General features: G+C 25.6%; 1 protein-coding gene across 2 annotated transcripts in view; it reads left to right on the top strand.

The window, feature by feature from the left end:
- The first annotated feature begins 4,938 nt into the window (after window positions 1-4,938).
- LOC119668583 (long-chain-fatty-acid--CoA ligase 5) overlaps window positions 4,939-19,994 on the top strand; it is a 32,465-nt gene continuing 17,409 nt past the window's right edge. Inside the window, exons 1-2 of one of the 2 annotated variants that reach the window (XM_038078137.1) lie at window positions 4,939-5,045; window positions 6,649-6,803. In XM_038078137.1, the coding sequence (XP_037934065.1) occupies window positions 4,979-5,045; window positions 6,649-6,803 (222 nt within the window). In that variant the 5' untranslated portion in view covers window positions 4,939-4,978. The remainder of the gene's footprint in view (window positions 5,046-6,648; window positions 6,804-19,994) is intronic. The other variant, XM_038078138.1, reaches the window with a different exon arrangement.

Below are 19,994 nucleotides of genomic sequence, written 5' to 3'. Positions count from 1 at the left end.
TGCTTTTGGAATTAATTGAGCCACCAAATTATTAAAGATTATTACCTATAATAATCTAAGAAATCTGATTTTAATATTCAGCATTTTTGCTCATCTTGTATCGCTGGGTGTTTTAATTAGATCATATTGCAATTATATTATTTTTAATATAATTATATTTATTACTAGCGGACCCGACATACTTCGCTCTGTCAAAAAGATTTGGAATGTGGTAGTTTTTTGTTCCTACCTATTTTATAGTCGCGGCAAAAAAATCTCCTGAACAGAACAGTGACCCTGGCGTGTGGGGTTCAGCTCGGGTGGTCAAAGTATCTTCTCCTCCAAGAACTTTGGCCACCCTTCTGGGATCCACTAAAAAACCCCGAGTGAGATATCTGCCAGAGGGTTTCAAACTAAGAGGTGAACTTAGGGTTCAAACCTGATTGGAAAATAATCTAAAGGGATAGTGGAAACCTAAAGGTGACAAATATATAAAAAGTGGGTGGTTCGCTTGGATAGTGGAGATAATGATCTGCAAAGGAAGTCATGGGGATTTAATAAACATACCTACAATAATCAACAACTTATTGCAACACACAAACTCATCTATTCTGGTTATGTTCTTGTCTTCTTATATGTAAAAATGAATCGAAAAATGTGTTGGTAAGCGCATAACTCAACAACGTCAGGACCAATTTGGAATTAAGTCGATTTTTTTCTCGCCGTAGAATCCATCCTTGGACTTCAACGAAAATTTAAAAAAAGAATTGACCAAATTGGGCAATGCGTTGTTGAGTTGTGCGCTTACCAACACATTTTTCGATTCATTTTTATATATAAGATTATTATTATTTTTTATATTATAATTTAATATATCAAATGCCTTCAAATGCAATATTGTTTCAATAAGAAAATCATTGTAAGTTCTAGGTAGTTCTCAGCAGACGAATTCATTGAAGTCGAGTGCTTTCTTATTCCCAAGAATACGAGTTTCCTATTGTATGAAGTATTTATGCATTTGTGTACAAGTCTGTATATCATCAATATATTTACATGATTAAATATTCTTATTTTTACTATTAAAATAAAATTGCTGCGCATAAAACTACCATTTATTTAACAAAAGGAATAAAAATTCCAATTCTTGCAATATTTAGTTCTGGAAAATAATTGTAAATGAAGAGTTTGAAGAACACTTGTGCCTTGTAATAAATCACATATTGTCAAGTGTTTACATTCTCAGCGGCTTATACACTCGTCTCGGTAGATACATTAAACTGAAATAAAAATGATTAGTTTAAATAAAAAACAAAAAAAGAAAATAGTAAAAGTACTTTCTATTTAGTTGACATTTGTCAGTGGAAGTCGTGCATCGATTTTTACTTTTATTTTTGGACGTGTAGGCTTCTATGTCATTCCACAGAAGTGACGAGTGCTTGTGTGTGAATACTTCCGACTGCGCCATTTTGCGCCGCAAAGCATGCTATATAAAAATGAAAAAGTCATGCGATTTTACCGGCAATTAGAATACACAAGCTTTTTTATATTTGCAATTTTCATAAATTCATAAACAAAAGCTGAAAAAAAGACAAAAACAATGAAAAAATTGACATTAAAACCTGAAGTGAAACATTACCGCTAAGTGAAGAATGAAAAGTTCACAGTGAAATTAATCAATAAAGGTAAAATATTCATTGATTTTTCGACGTGCTCTGGTATCAGCATGGAATGCCTGTCATACCTGCAAGAGGAAGGAAGTACGGGTGCTCGTATCGTATTTAATTTGTGGGCTTATTTTCATAGTACTCAGTCGATGAGAACAAAGGCACTGGGTTAGATATGTTATATTTTTTTAAAATTTACCTTTTAATTATGAAAGAAAATGTATTAAATTTGTGGGTTGAATTGGTGGTTGATATTATTTGTTTTGTACTGGAAAGGCAAAATGTAAGTAAAAATCATACGATGTGCCACTTTCTGTCATGCTCTTCATTCTATTTTATAATTGAATGGTTAAAATAACATATTTATGAACTTTTTATATTTCTTATTATCGTGTCATTTTACATATGTTATTTTAACGTTATTGTGTGGGAGTATTAATGACCATAAAATTAATGTTTGGTGTAATGTAATAAGTAAAGGGATGAATTATGGAAGAAGAATGGAAGAATTCATGTGTTTCAATTTAATTACTAACAAATTTTTATATTGTAACTTTGACAGAATATTTGTCAATTCGAGTATCTATTAGTTAATCAACTAGGTTAGATCAATATTAGGTTTTGGGTTTTGGTTTTATAATTCATACAAAATTATTTGATATATTTCTGTAGTAAGTAATTAAGTAGTTTCGTTTCCATGAAGATGACAATCGAAGATAGGCGAAATATTGGAACAATTTTAATAAAATATAAATTGTTTTTAAATATAAATAATAAATTACATATTTTTTTTTATTTCTATTTAAATTGAACAATTAGCCGCTAATAAATTATTATTTATCAAAGTAGCTTTGTAAATATGATAATAATCTCTTAAATATATTCTTATTTGCATAGGTAGATTAGTTTTAGAGTGTTTCTAATTGAAATAAAAACATACTTTCATGTGTTGACATATACATATTATCTAATTAAAAAGCATAATTTTTTATTAATAATTTTATTATACAATTTCAATAACTACTATTTATTAAATAAATGCTATATATTTCTATTTAATAAATTTTCCTAAGTACGTAACAATTGGATTTTTCGAAATAAGGTTTGCTTTCTTTGGGTTCAAAAGAATTATGATAGAAATTACATGAGAGATATTCATATCGAAAAAATGTGAAAAAATATATTATGTGGGATCAGACCTGATTTATCTTAATAACAAGTTAATTCTACAATTCTAGTAAACTTAACAAAATTTATTTTGTTGGCACAGAAGTTTTTGACATAAAAGCTTAATGCCAGTGTAAAGCTCATTCTCTCCCAAGCGAAAATTCATTATTTGCACTTAGATAAATCTTACCGGAGATTTTAAGTTTTTGTTTGAGACTCTGCATTCTTAGTCACACTAAAATCAATGGTAATAAGATTGTAGAAAATCCTGTAAGGACCGAATAAGCCATTTAATTTTATAACTGTAATGATTTGGTGTACCTAAAGTTTATAGTAGTAAAATGGGCTTTAATCAAATAAGTGTTAATGAGCATGGCATTTTGAGTAGCAACCAAGGAAAAGTGCTCTTCCTCAGTATAACAAAGCTGAAACTATTGGCAAGTCATTTGATAGATCAAAATGGCTAGCGTTTGCAAGCACATGAAACTTTTAGTTACATTGTTTTCTCACTGTCTAGCTTTGAGCTAGGCTATGAAGAGCAAACTAGGTCGCGAGCATTTATTCGCATATAATCAATCAAATTGACAACAGATGATGTTTTTGTCTTCATTCGAAGGGTTGAAAAATAGCTTCAGCTATGTCATAATACTCCACACAAATAGCAAGATTGCAAATCAATTAGTTTTCTACAATATTTAATTTGAGGTTTTTTTAAAATAATTTTTATTATAGATATAAACATGTATTTTGTTATTTACCTTAAGTGTACAGCACTCTATATGTTACCTAGCCCAAATTCAGCAGATATTTCTGTTCAAAGTATTAATTGACTAACTTAAATAAAGTACATATGTTCATAGAACTGTAACAATTATAATTATATTTTCGGATATATATAAAATTTTTGAATTACAACAAAGTTATTTTTTACAGTGTAATCTGCAAGGAAATTTAACTATAAAACCTTGTTAAAAGTAATGCATAATTTAGGGCTGCAATCTTTTATAGGTGCTGCTATAATAAACTTATGGCAGAAATTATACCAATGAATTCTTTTGCATACATTTGTTTTCGATATATGCACTTATACAGGGTGTTTCATTATCAAATGCTTAAATTTTAAGTAATGATGGTTGGGTCTGAAAAATGAGAAAATGGTATTTGGAAGGGTATCAAAGAAAATTCTAACTGAAAAAAAAACTAGTTAAAAAATCTAGAATTATCTGGTTTTTCCTCTAATATATCTTATGTATATTGTTACCTGATATCTGCGGATTTTTTTCGGATAAGGTTTTTTATATTAAAACTGGGATCTTCTTCCATACAATTTTTATTTCATTTCTCAGCCAAAGGGATCGATCATCATTTACATTTATGGCATTTGCTTATTTGTATTATTTATATACATTTATCAAAGTGTCATATGTGGTATATAAGTTCAAATTTCAAGAGTGTCAAATTATTATTATAATGTAGGCCACATCGGTCCATTATTAAGCACATTTACAAATTTGACAATGTTTTTCGGTTAAAGTTTAAAAAGTTTGGTTAGTTTGATGAGAGACAGATGCAATCATTGATTTGCTTTCTGTCAAATGGAGGAAATGAGTTAAATTGATGATTATATATTTTATTTATTTTATTAAGAAATAACAGATGTGAAAAACCTTTATTTATTTCTTTTAGATGTAGCTAAAAATATATCAAACGAAATAAACAATTATTTTAACTTTAGTTGTTTGTTTTAATATTCATCACGCTATAATAAATTATTATATATTAATTATATGATTTAATAAATATATTAAAATAATAATATCTTGTTTTTTTTTGTTTCAGATGAATTACGAATGCAAAGCGTCCTGATACTATAAAAAAGAAACTAAAAAACATAATCTAATTAATCAATCAATTAACTACTAATTATCAATTACTTATTTATATATGATCTAATGAAAATTAAATACCTATGTCAAATTAAATCGATATGTTAACATAATTAATTGCTCATGTTAATTTTTAATAATTAACGTAATAAAATCAATATCAAAGCTTTAAATATATGAATAATTTATACCGTAATAATTTCGTAATAATTTATAATAACTTCAATTAAATAAATATATTATATATACGTAATTATAAAAACCAACAAAAACAAAACTCTAATGTCGCCGGAAAAATCTATTTGGGCTTACTTTAATCACTTCATTATGAGCAATATTAGTTATTTCCGTAAGTATTGATATGCTTATTAATATATAAATTGATATCTTTTTTAATTTTGGTAAAAGTGAACACAATTAATTTATTATATAGAGGTATTAGCTTAAATTTTTCATTACACCGATATAGAGTAGCAGTTAAGCAGCGCTATAAGTGCATGTGTTATAAGCGTCAATTTTGTTAAATTACTAATGAGTTTTAACTGAAATAAATAAAGAATTTTCAAGTTATTTTACTAGTTATTGGAAATTAAAAGATTGTCTATATAATATAGGTTTGACTCAGAAGAAATATAGCTACTGTACTGTGGACACATTTATTCACATAACAAATGAACTGAATTAAAACAGCTAGGTTAGACCTACACCATCACAACTCATGTATATTATTTACGGAGGTATTAGAGAAACATCTGAACACCTTTGATGTACTAATGGTTATCTAGATCTGAGTTCCAGTACCTGAGTTTGCAATTCCTTAACACCTTCTATAATATCTCAGGTTTAAAAATCACCTACTGTTCGTGTTTATTAATATGCCCTGTTGGTTGTGAAACACTTGCCGTTCTCCCCAAATTTAAAAGAAACATGAATCAAACTTTTTTTATCTATATGAGAAAAGGCACTTCATTTCACTTCAGTCACCTATTTCATTTAGTTAGAAATTTACTCAAGTATTTTTGTTCATACTAGACGTTAGTTTTATAAACTTAAAGAATAGGTTTACTTACGATACTGTGTGCACGAAAATGTTTTTTTGGAAAATGAAATGTTGCAGAAAATAATATTCATTGGTTTTTAATTCTTCGGTTCAAACCATTTATTGTTTCGGAATACTCGCTGAGACTAATTTTATGTCAAAAAATGGAGTTGCAGGAATCAAATCAAACTATAAACTTAATGTGCAGTGTCAAGGCTATACGGTCAACTATGAGAAGTCGTAATTAAGGTTTTTAAAAAGATGTGTGAAAGGATGTTTCTAATCTTAATTTTATGAGCAATAATTTGACGCTCTGAGTTCACATTTTAGTCATATATAGAATAATACTGATAATCTATTTAGTAAATAAAATTCTAATTTATTATAATGGTTAGCAACAAATTTAAGTCGTATTTGTATTAGTATTACTACTAAAATAATTAGTAGGAGAAAATTTTGGTTCATTAATCTTATATGAGAACGGTAACATATATGGAGGTATTTAAGAAAGAATATGTACCATGGGGGCTGGAGTTTTGTCACCGTTTCATTTTTTCAGTTACTTATATAAATGTTCTACGCCTATGGTGTTAAACCTGTGGAGACAGAGGTTACTAAAATTCATTTTTAAGCTCAAATATTACCTTTAAGATATGATAATGTTATAATATACGAGTAAAATGTTTTATATAATGTATAATAAGAGGTTCAAGCTGGACCAGGGAATGTATGAAATGACATATGTTGTGATCAGCTCGAATATTTGTTTTGAAATATAGTTTCATCAGTAGAAGATATATTAAATTTATTAAAAATAACAATAGTTTGATATTAAGAAGTTTTGCTCTTTTAAAGCTTTAAAGATTTGTAAAACTAAATATATTTTTTCATTTACTTTACTTCTGAATTACAGTAGATGAGGTCGATGGTTATTTATATTACCTCGGTGGTACCTATGGTGCTATTACGTTAGCGGGTATAGCTGCGGCGTCAGTGTATTATTATGCCTCTCGACCCATCCCAGAAAAACCACTTGTGCCTCTGGAAAATCAATCGCCCATTTTAGAGGTAAGTAAAATAAAACAAATGATGACATGTGATAAAATAGTTTAAATAAAATTAAAACTATTATGTCAACATATATCACTTTAAATATCTTTATATAAATAATTTAATTTATTTTAGTTTTATCTAAAATTAACATGTGATTTATCAAGTGAGATAGTCCTCTAAAATACACTTTTAACCTTTGACACTAATTTCTCGTGCATCCCACATTTTTTTGAAATATTTTAAAAATGAAAGTGCTTTCATGTATTATTCAGTATCCGAAAATAGTTGCGGTTTTGTGAAATTGTTTAAATATTTCCCAAGCATTACGATAATTTCGTTATTTCTATGAGGTATTTTTGTTCATAGTTTGTTTACGTAGATTTCCACATTTTCCTTCCCTATTGAAAAGCAACTGATGTCACATGATTCTTTAATGTTTAATAAAGTTTTGGCATATTTCAAATTCAATTTTCTATGACGTCAAATGTACAGTGGTATGAGCTTCTAAAATTTTCAAAAAATTTTATTTTAAGATTTAAAAACAAAATGTAAGAAAACGTATATTTTGCACGTTTCCAAAAATATTTTGTTGATACGTTTTTGTTTAAATCAATTTATAGGAAATTTTAATTAAAATATTTTGTATCTCTTGAACTTATCTTTAATTAGATACCATTACTTGATAGTTAGGTAAATGGTGAGGAAAATGGGTCGTAGAATAACGTCAGTAATATTAGGAAACAATCTCAATACTATATTTTGTATTTGATAATATCTAGACATTCTAAATATAACTTTCATTATTATTTTTAAGATATTCTACATGAGTAACATTGTATTATTTTTTTCTGTATATCCCATGACAATAATTATTTAAATGACAGTTGTATGGTTAGCACACACCCTTTGGAAAAAAATTAGTTTCGTTTATTAGACGTCGTTCAATTATTCACTAAAATATTTATATTTTAAGTGACGTCACGGATATAACGAATGTGGTATTTTTCAGTAGAAATAAACTCACAAGCGCCGTTGACAAAGCTAATAAAGCAAACAAGTGGGAGGCGGTTTGAGGAAACGCCTAAACATCAGTCTCTAGAAAAGGATAGTAGTTTTGAGAAATAGAAGAAAATGGTGATTTTTAACATTGAAAATGTATATATAAGAATTTCTTATAGCCATGTTTTTTAATACATTTTCTTTATTATTTTTTAAGTTTTATGTATATACTGACTTTTATCTTGGAGAATTATTCTTTTTCATATTGCTATTGTAGCTTTTTTTATTGATTACTTAGCTAGCACTGCGACTAGTGCTTATTTTAGCTAAATTTAACATTGACTACTGGTAGGAGTGAAGTGAAGGATTTTATTTTATAATGGATTAGAATAATTCATATAGACAAGTATTTTATTTAATTTAGACCGATAATCAAATATTGAAAGTTTAAATCATTGAACTTTTCGTAATATTTAGTAATATTATAAAAATTCATTCCAGTGAGTGCAAAACTTCCGTTACAGCTTCTTAAGTTTTTTAGTTTTATTTATTATTAATATTATTATGAAATAGTATAAAAGCCAACACTGGGCCAGTGCTTCCTTAACAACATTTCTGCATCTCTCCTCATTCTTTGTCACTTTTCCCCATTCCTATAATTTTAGTGGCACAAAATCAATGAATACAACTATTTCTTTCTGTTTTTTTTAAATTAATTTTTTTGGACAGCTCTTTTCTTCTTTTAACAATTGGTACACTGACTTAGGCTTGTTTTGCTGTTTTCCCGCCCAATATTACCCAACCATTTTATGCTCTGAGATTTAATGTGGAATCCCAATGTTTTATAATGTTTTTACTCTTAATAATTCTTTCTATCGTACATTATAAAGAATTTAATATGATTCATATGTGTGTTATACCAGACATATGTAGGATATACCAGGATTGTTTGAACTTATCAAAAGAAAAACTTGGAGTCATCATAGTAATTTTAAAAGAACACTGTAAACTAAAACACCACCTTTCGAGGGAAGCAAACTGAAGATTCTGCGAACAGAATGAAGAGTCAGCCAATCATGTGTTGTTAGCATGCCCTGCGCTAATGCATACACAGAAATCTTTTTTCCGGAAGATTCTGCAAAGTAGGCTTTATACTAGGCTTTAAGAGGATTTATTATTAACGCAACAGGGCTCAGAGACCTATGCTAAGCCTAGAAGGGAGCACAATAGACCAGATGGTTGCAGTGCTACATCCGCTCTCAATGATGAATAAATGTCTGTTGTACAGGGCATATAGTTTTCTCCAAGTTCGGTGTATTTATATAACTAGCTGAAAGTGGTGATATCACCACATTTTAGTGACCAAATATCATTATTGTAGATAACAATGGATCTGAATAATCAATGATGTTTGTGGTAAGCACGTTTATAGAGAGATTACTGTAAACTTTAAGATCCGCGTGTTTTGTTTAAAAGCTAGTCAGTTGTGATATCTTCAACTCATATTACTGATTTATATATATCGTTGAATGCGAAGTAATACCATATTGATGACGCCCCATATTGCGTTTGCACATGAGCAGTATTTTTGATTCAAATCAATCTTATGTCTTATTGTCATAAATTGCATAAATCAGTAATAATCACGATCTCTTTGTAATATTGTATTTAATTAGAAATAGTTTTAAATGGTTGTCTAATTTAGAAAGGAATTTATAGTATTTATATTTGTTGTTGAATCTCGTGAGTTGATTTTTAATTACTATTTTCTTGATTATATGTATTAAAATATAACATATATGTAGTATTAAAAACAAATAAAAAAAGCACATGAAATAATAATTACATATGCTTGTCTCACGTTCTTAATTAATTATCTTACATTTATCAAACTCACTTGTAAAAAACAATAAAAAAAAAACCTTTTTAAAAGAAAATAATCTAAACATTTGCTTAATTTGCAACAATTGAGTGATCAATCTTAGTGACCTGCATTATATCTTCCACAAAAATGAGTTTAAATAAAAAAAATAAGAAAATTTATTTAAATAAAATTGCATGTAACTGCAAAATAGAAAACTAAATTGAAAATAAAAATAAAACCTAAATTTTTGATATACAAAAATCATTTGAATACCACAGCAACGACTGGGAAAATTGTAGATACATTAGCCATTCGCTAATGAATTCATATAATTAAACCTTAGGTAGATAGAACTAATTTCTATTTGAAATTGAATTTATGCAAATTGAATTCAATTTGATTTTTGCTTTGCACCAGAAATGCCAATCGATGCAGTAGCATAAACCTAAAAACTGCAAAGAATTGCAATAAATTTTCGTAAAGATTTTATGCTTTGCTCCCATTGAGAATCGTGTGGGAAATGCGCAACGAATGCATAAATTTTATTTAAATTTAAATATTATATCTTTATTTTACTTATTTATAAATACACATATGTATATACAAATATATTCAGATTTTTTTTATTTTTGGATGCGTTGCATGTGTTGTTTTTGACAAGCACAGCAGATCGTGAGATTATATTTTGGCAACATAATTTTTTATACTCGCACACGTTGGTTGGAATACCGAAAAGAGCCTAATTTTGGCTTAAGACACAAATGTACAATTGTACAATTTTATGAATGGAATGTTTTTGAAATATTATTTCAAAAATTCTATTTGATTAAATAAATAAATAAATATATTCTTTAATAATTTAATTTCCACAAATATCGGAAAATTACTGAAGTCATGCTGTTATACTCATCAGTGAAATACCATAATTCCGAACGTTTAATAAGCGTTTTCATGCATCTTTCTAGTATCTTTTAAGTATTTTACTCATCCTTTCTCTTATATTTAATTCTATTATTATTTTTAAACATTTTTTATTCTATTTTTTACACAATAATTATGTTAAGCAATTTAGCAAAAAAAAAATCTAGAAAAAGAATCGCACGTTATAGCGGCTATGAGTAATTTGCCAGTATGATTTAAGGCAGGTCTGAGCGCAACAACAAATTGCTAGCTGTCAGCTCTTACGTTATTTAGACTTGACGCATTATGTCAACGACAAAATCACGTTGCCTTTCTTAAATTGGATCTCCTCCGGTTTGCTTTTTATTTTGTATAAAATCAGAAAACGTTTTAAAAAGTGAAGGATCGTCCAGATTGTTTTCATATGTGTTTTGTAAAAAGTTATATCAATTTTTCAAATGCCATGCATAAAAAAATTGGTCTTTAACTCAACAAACGCTTATAAGAATCGAAATGAAAAAACGAAAATGGGACTGAGTCGGTCACACTTTGCGTAGACCGACTGGTGACACCAGAAGAATGGCGATTGAGTGGAACCCGATGTGTAGCAGAAGAAGGGGCACACTTGGAGAAGTTAAATTGACACGGAAATGTCACACATGCGAAAAAGCTGGATAGAGTTGAAGCTAGTGGCCACCAATCGTACCGAGTGGAAGACATTTTTTGTTAAAGGATTTAATATATGCATAAAATTTTATTTAATTATTTGCAAAATTTTTAATTTTTATGAAATATTTATTATAATACAAAAGAAATATAACTTCTACATTGTTTTTTCCATGTTTTAGTTTTAACAAAACTATATTTTATGTTATTAATGATCAATTAATGATCAATCAACGAATTTTGTCTGGGTGACAATGCATTTTTCCTTTTTTGATTTTAGGTTAATTTAATCGCAATTAATTTAGGTTAATTCAGCTGAGTCTCTGACAACAATATGTGAAAATTCAATAATTAAGGTTATAAAGATTTTTATTCGACGAAATATTTATCCTTAGCCAACTTATTTCAAACTAATAGATAATAATTTTCAACTATATAGCTTAATCACCTTATACCTGCTTATGCCAAGTTATGCTAAGATGATTACAATACTAGGCTTATGAAGCTTATAAATTTTCAAAGAATAGTGTCATCATTATTGGTTTAGAAATTTTATTATCTGGGTTTTAGGGGTGGGGGTCATAAACAAAATTTCATTTGAAGAAATGAGTGCCCGCAGAAAATTTTCTTTAAATAAATATACAAACATTTCTAATAAAGCTGATGACAATATGACAATATATGACAATATAAACAACACAATGATGCACATAAAGTTGACAAAGACTCGTCTCTTAATCTGTGAAAAAATTCCACTCGGAACAGTTTGAACCAGAAGCACTGCTTACAATAGCAACACAGATTTACTGCGACAAATATTGTTTGCAAAATATTTTATTGAGCTTATTTAATTTATAAGTTGCCATTTAAATTTCAAATCCCTTTCCTTACAGTTAGAGGTGGCACAATATAATCATAATACATCTCAGACCAAACTTGCTTTATAATTAATTATCTTAACAGTAATGTTGTCTTTATTTGTTTAAAAAAGTTGTTAAGCATTTAATATTAGCTTTAAATGTTTTTTTATTTGATGAATAGTACCCTTAAGATGACTATAGAATATAGTCGGAATATTACTTGCTTAAAATAAATCAGATGTACAACCAACATCCCCCAAATGTGAATATATTCTAACCATAAGCTATGCCATAAACTGCTTCAACAACCTAATCAACGACATCAGCCTTTTCAACACAATCAAGAAGAGCGACTACAATATAATAAAGCCACACCTTCCCAAAGACTTATTAAATAAAATTTAGACATAGTTTTTAACATGAATATAAGCATAGGGCGAATGAACTAGTAGTTCAGTTCCTTAAATTTTTTTAAGAAGTGTGTTATTTATCTCTTGAACAATTAGCCCGTTTTATAAACAAAATTATTTTATTATTAAACAAAATTAATAGTTTCTATTTCTCATAGTTTCTAAATAACTATTTTGATACCATTCGTATTTTTTTATTGTTCTTATAGTACAAACATTGCACATAACAATGTTTAATGACACTAGTAGTATGTCTTTGACAACATCAAATATTTTTAATTGAGATTTTTAATGCCCAAACTTTAGGTTCACCGAAAAAGAGATCATATGTTTTCTTTCGATAGTGTCATCAAAACAGTTCTGTGGAATTGAGAAACATCTTAACTTTTTAGTTTAGATCGTACAGTCGTTGTACAGAAGTCGTAGAGAATGAGCTTTGGCTTGACCTCTAATTTCATTGGCTATTGCAGTGATGTTGAGGTCTCGATGAATATTAAAACCTCAAAATTTTATTCGAAAGTCTTTCAATTATGTTGATATAACCCCAACATGTGAATGTACTGATATTTGAATTTCTTTATATATTATCATTTAATTGTATGCAGAGATCTTTGATCTTTGTCTCAAGAAGTTCATTTTTATAACCTTACTTATTTCATTTTATTTCGTTTGTTTCCTCTATCTTCGTTTAGTATATAAAGTTCTGCCAAGATAGGTTGCAGTATTTGTCTATGAGATTAGCAGTTCTTAGTGGTATTATTGAGTAATAGTTTGTTTTTGATTAGTGGAGTACACATGCATTGATTTACTGTTTTTCAGTTATATTCACTAAGCTTACAACCTTATTTTAACTGATTTTATAGTAATTTAAAAACACCTAACTACTTCTTCTGTTCAAAAAGACTCCTGGAACATAAGATTTTACTCTAAAAACATCCAAATTTATGCAAAGTGTAATCACTCTATAACTGAAGTGTTGCAAAACTTTAGAATTAAATTTATGTGGTTGAGAATAAAGTTTACCAACAGTATAAAGAAATTATTTGTGAGTTTTTTTCTATTCCACTTATCATTATCACGTCAACAACTTTGCACTGCGTTAAAATATTTTTGAGATGGATTGATTTATTAAATTAAATTTGGGTAAGAAGTTGGTTTTTTATTTACATTTGGATTATATCAAAATCTGTCACTTCATTGTACTTAAGTTTTTTTTTGTTCTTTCCAGTTATCTTATGTGTAGAATTGTAGTGATTTCTCTCTTTAAGACGCCTACATTTTTATTTGATTTAACGCTGCTATATAGATGTTTTGAAAATGCAATACCTTTGTCCTTGTAGGCTATATTTTTTACTGCAGGAACTTTCTACCTTCTTTATTGATCTTTATTAGAAACTCAGTTGCAATATTAAATTAGATTAGTTCAGCCCATGTATTAATTTAATACATGGGCTGAAACACTACCTCTTTGGCAAGACTTATTCCCCTTCTTTTCTTTTAGCATTTCACGCCATGCTCTTGTGATTTTCGATTTGCATCCAGACCTTCAAATTTTTACTGCATTTTCTTGGTGTCTTCACTATTTATTAGCAAGTTTCTGATTCTCCTTTCTAATTTCTTCGCTTTGAGCACTTCAATCACATGTTACTCTATCGTTCGCCAATTCTCTGGGTGTTAGTTCTCATCTTTTCCACTATATTTTCAGGGGATGTATTGCATACATATATATATCTATATATATATGTCTAGTATATATTATTTTCAAGTCAAAAATGTGTTGATATTTATTAAAATTAATTATTACTCAAACGTCATAAAACTTTATTTATTTTTATTTATTTTGATTAATAACCAAATTTTGTATATTAACAATTTATAAAATACAATCAATCCAAACCAAATAGTTGAACTAAATTGGCAGTGTCATTAAATATAAGTGATTAATTATTACAAAATAATTTAAAAAATTAAAATGCATTAGATATATTAAATTCATTATTAACATAAACATTATTTACCAATAATTTTTGAGGACTTTCATTACTCATATTCAATTTTTACATTATCAAAAAATTGTTTTCTTTTTTTATTTGATTAAAAAAATATTTTACAAATATTTAAAAAAATTTAATTTATCTTTTATAAAGATTCATATGCCTTATAAATAAAAATTAAATAATTTAAAATTAAGAAAAAAACTGTCTTCCACCTTCTGATATCGTTGGTGAGATTTCACGTTTTGCGGTTTCAACAATGAATGAGAAATTTTATTTTCGGCAAAAACAAAATTTCCTCGCATTTTTCAACAATAAAATTAACTTAATTTTTCAAAAATCAGTACGAATTTAAGCGTCGGGTCGCGAAATCATTAGAGAATCTGAAGAAGAAACGGAAAATTTGTGAAAAATTGCACAGAACGCGTGAATTTTCATATTAAAAAAAATTATGTAAAAAAAAAAATAAAATTTTTATTTCAATAGCTTTTGTATAATTTTAAAATAAAAATTAATTAATAAAATTAGTTTCTATTTATCGGTTCAAATAAAATATTTAAATAAATTTAATTAATAACATATAATTTGTCTTATAAAGAAAACTGTTTATTACGTAAATCTGTAGAAAAGTGCATTCATTAAAATTTTCTTAAAGAAAATTGAATTAAAATTACAAATTAAATAAAAATCTTATGCTGTGTTTTGATTTGTAAAATAAATTTTTTTGTCAATTGAAAATATTTTTATATTTGCTTGGGGAAGTGCAGTGCAGAATCTATGCACTTTTGAATATCAAAAAACAATAATGAATTAATGAGAAGACCGAAAAATAATTATTATGTACAAAGTGTTAAAAATAAATAGAAGGTCCATAGAAGAGAAAATTAAGGGATTTCCCAGATATAATGATTAGACTAATTACAATTGGTCTTATGTTATAAATAGTTGTGTGATATACTCAGAAGTAATTTAGTAGGAAGCAGTTTCAGTTTGACATAAAAGATTATTATTGACAATTTATATCTATGTAATTATTTTACATATAATGTTCATTACTTAATGTTTATAAAATCAAAATTAAATTAAATAAATTTCGTTATTATTAGTATATTTTTTTTTATTTTTAAAAACATTTTTTATTGATCTTTAGTTATTGAAAATCTTAATTGATGAACATTGAATCAAATAAGTTAGTTTTTGTTATAAAAGTTGCAGACATAAAGCAATTAAAAATAAAAACTTATATTAAAATATAGTTTTAATTAATTTTTAAAATAAATTATATTTAGTACAAATTATTCATTATGAAAATTTTAAATAATTTAATTAACTTAAAATTATTAGAGAGGAAATCATAAAAAAATTAAATAAATAAATAAACCATTTATCTTTAAAATTATTTTTTTATTAGCTTCTAAATTTAATTCTACTCAGTGCTTTATTTGAAGAATTATTTTGTAGATAATATATCTCATATGAATTAATTATTTTGTCGAGCAGTTATGTTTAAATTATTATTTTAATTATTGATTCTAATTATAATTGATTCTATAATTGATTTTAATTTGATTAAAATGTTTTTAATTAAAAATAATTGAAGTGACATTAGTTATAAGTGAATTTGAATGAATTATTGGTTAATAATTTTTGCTATAATAATATTTATTTTTTACTTAGTTTCCCTTCGAAAATAACTAACTCTTAAAGTTATTTTGTAGACAGCCATAAATTTGTTTTTATCATATTTATTTCATATAAATTTGATTATCACAAAAATATTATTTTAAGCAATATATAGTTTCAATTACTGATAATATATATATCATATATATATATACATATAGTTTTATTATAACTTATGTTATTTTTTGTTTCCTAAACTAACTTTGGTTGCTTTGGAATTTAGTGATCCCGTTTTTTCTAAATTTTGTTAGTCCAAGATGTGTTGCAATTCTTTCTGCTTTACTTATCCATCTTGGGATTGTTGTTATTATTTTTCATAATTCTTTTTATACATATAGTAAAACCATTAATTCCGATGTTTTTGACTTCAATTTAATCCACATATATCTGGATGAATACAGTTTAATTGTTTATTATTGTCTATTAATTTTTGCTGTTCATATTTACCATTTTTCTTTGAACCGTATCTTTCACTAGTAGGATTCAAAATGCGGCGGAGATATTTTCTCTGATATAAGAAGATATTCTTTTATATATTAATTAAGGACCATTTTAAGTATAAGTGTTGTAACAGAATCTTATTAAATAAGATATTAAAGGTAAAATAAGTTATGAATATATTTTATATTTTTATATATATTATTTATTATTAAAGTTATAAACTTATTTGAAGACAGAAAAATTGGTATGTAATTTACAACTGCATATGACTATAATATTAAAATTTGTAACAAGCAAAAAACGATTACTAAACAATTTTAATGTACAAAATAAGTTATTCTTAAAAAATATTTTATATTATTACATAGTGATTTTATAAAATAAAAATTAATAAAAAAATTTTTTATGAGTAAATTTCTCAACAATACATAAAATTGTGTATTAAGTCAAAAAATAAATGACTTATGTCATATGTATTTGCCATGGTTCAAATTTTAATAGAGAGGGGTAATAAACAAGCGGAGTCCCTAATTCAAAAATTCTACACCTTTTAATTTTTAAACCTGGCACTCGCTTTTTATTGAAATTTTATGCGCACTAATAACCCAAAAAACAATTTCCAAATATCACTAAGGATGGGTATTTGGTAATACTGGAATGAGCTGTATGTTCGGCTCAATTAAATGATTTAATTAAATAAAATGTTTTTTGTTAAAAAAATATCCAATAAAAATAGGTGCAATCGTCATTTGAATAAATGAATAAATATATTAAAAATTATATTTATATACTTATATTTAAAATTATATTTATTTCGTTATATTACATTTACATTATATTATATTTCACTTAAATAATCTATTTATACAATATTATAAATAAGAACAGATGCTTTATTTTAAATACTAAAAAATATTTATAATTCTTTCATATATATCATTATGAACAATAATGCTTTGATCAAGATATAAGTATAATGATAAAGAATTGCTGACTGGTTTTATTATTTCATATTTTATATATTTATATTTATGTAATATGAATTATAAATAAAATAGATATAGTAACTTTATTCACACTTTATTTTTATTATTTTTAACACAGTCTAGGCATTTGACTTTGTAGTAAATTTTCATAGTCCTCTTGATTAAAATTAATTCAAAATAATTTCAAACAATTTTTAAATGAAATAAAATTAAAATTATTAATTTTATAATTATAATTATAGCTATCCATTTTTAGTTCGGTATTTTTATTTTTCATGCTATTGTTGTCCAAATAGTAAATCCATTTTCACCGACTTTTTATATTCATATTATAATTATTGTCTTTCAAGCAATTTCTTGTTCCAAACTCCAATTCCTTAGATACTAATAATTGAAGAAATAAATATTCCTTGAATTCAAGAGTTCGGTTATTGACATCTAGGAAACAGTTTTCGGTCTTTCAAAAATGATAATTATAATACAAATATTAAAGGATATTGAATAAACAAATTATAATATAAGTTTAGTTTTTTTTGTGAATACCATTTAGTTACTTACTTATTTTAAGTTTTACTTTTTTTAATTCATTTTATAAAAATTCACAATAAAACATTTGTGAAATATAATTTTAAAAATAAATACATAATAAATTTATTATTATTATTAAGTGTGTAATAATTAGTTTAGTATGAAGACATTAGTTTAGTATGAAGACCAAAATATATAGATTTTTAAATTTTTACTTGAACGGACACTTAACTTGACTATTGCATTGGTTTTTAAATTAAGAATAAACTTTTTAATAGATCATTTTATGCATTTTCTCAAATGTTAAAATAAATATTGTAAATATATATCTATATGTATGGCTTCTATTTTTAAGATGATATATTTTAAAATGAGCTATATGTCATTTTTTAAATTTTTCTTTAATTATATTGTTTAATTATATTATTGAAAGCAGAATACATTGTGAGTTGTCAAGTTGTATTCTCTGTAATTCTTAGATATAAGACACTTATTTAAAATAATTATATGTATATGATTATGTAAGTATTATATAAAATTATATAATACATATATAATTATATATACACATATATAAAATTAGAATCTTATATCATAGAACTTTATAGAATACAACTTGAATATTTAATTATACATGCATTATATATAGTTATAAATAATTATTATGTATTATATAATTATATATAATTATTTATAATACTTGTATAATAATGTAATCATACTTACATAATAATAATTTACTGGCTGAAGTGTTCACACAATTTTATAAGTTAAAGTAATTAGATTGTCGGTGATTTTTTTTAAAATAAACTTAATTACTTTCTTAACTAGTAAATTAATTCCATAAAACTTTTTATTTTGATATTAGATTGCAGTCCGAAAAGATTGTAGTTATGTTACACAGTTTTTATATAATATATATTTACTATTATATTACTATTATATATTATATTTACTAATATTTCATCATAAAAATAAATATATTGATATATGACTTATCCATAAACGTCAACTTTAGCTAACATTAATTTTAAATGCATTCAATTTTATATGGGTTATCTGCAGTTGAATTTCATTTTAATTAGATATTATAATTAAAACGTTTTAGTATTCAAAAAAAAAAAAAATAAAATTTTCCACATATAATTCTGTAATTGTTTGGCTCAGTAAATATCTCAGATAATGTGCACGGCAAAAAAAAAATTATAATTTATTTGCAGTCTTGTTTATGTTATGAAAACTATTTTTGTTTTCATAATTTTTTTTTTTAAATTAAAAAAAAGTTTTTTTTGTTCCAATAAATATTTTTACAATTAAAAATTGCTTGTTTTTTGTGTTTTACAAAATTTTCAAATTTTTAAAAAATATATATATCTATTTATTCTATTTGACGTGCCTCTGAGTTTGACTTTTTAACAGAACACAACAATAAAAGTCGCATAAAATATAGAAATAAAAATATTAATAAAAAAATTAAGACAATTTATATATAACTGAGTATATATATTGAGGATACATTGAAAATCTTAATACTCTATGATATATGAATGAATAAAATTAAATGGTTTGCTAAATAAAAATGTGAAAAAATTTGATTCGCTCTAAAGAATATAACATATATGTATGCTCTAAAAAATGAAATTATGTAAGAATAGAACTTTGATTTTATAAAAAATTTTAAAATTGTTTTTTACAGAAGTGAAAATAGTTCAAATTAATTTATAAATGTTTTTTTTTTCGTATTAACCCATAGACTTTTAGTTTGCAGTAAATTATTTAAATGACATTAATTACTGAAGGATTTTTTTTTTTCAAACTGCTTATCAGTTATTTTAGTTTTCTCTTTATAATGTATGGACTTAAAACCTCAAAAAA

Source organism: Teleopsis dalmanni, chromosome 1, assembly GCF_002237135.1.
Source record: "Teleopsis dalmanni isolate 2A chromosome 1, ASM223713v2, whole genome shotgun sequence".
NCBI classification, from domain to species: domain Eukaryota; kingdom Metazoa; phylum Arthropoda; class Insecta; order Diptera; family Diopsidae; genus Teleopsis; species Teleopsis dalmanni.
The sequence above is the reverse complement of the archived record's forward strand: the minus strand, read 5'-3'. Positions and strand labels throughout refer to the sequence as shown.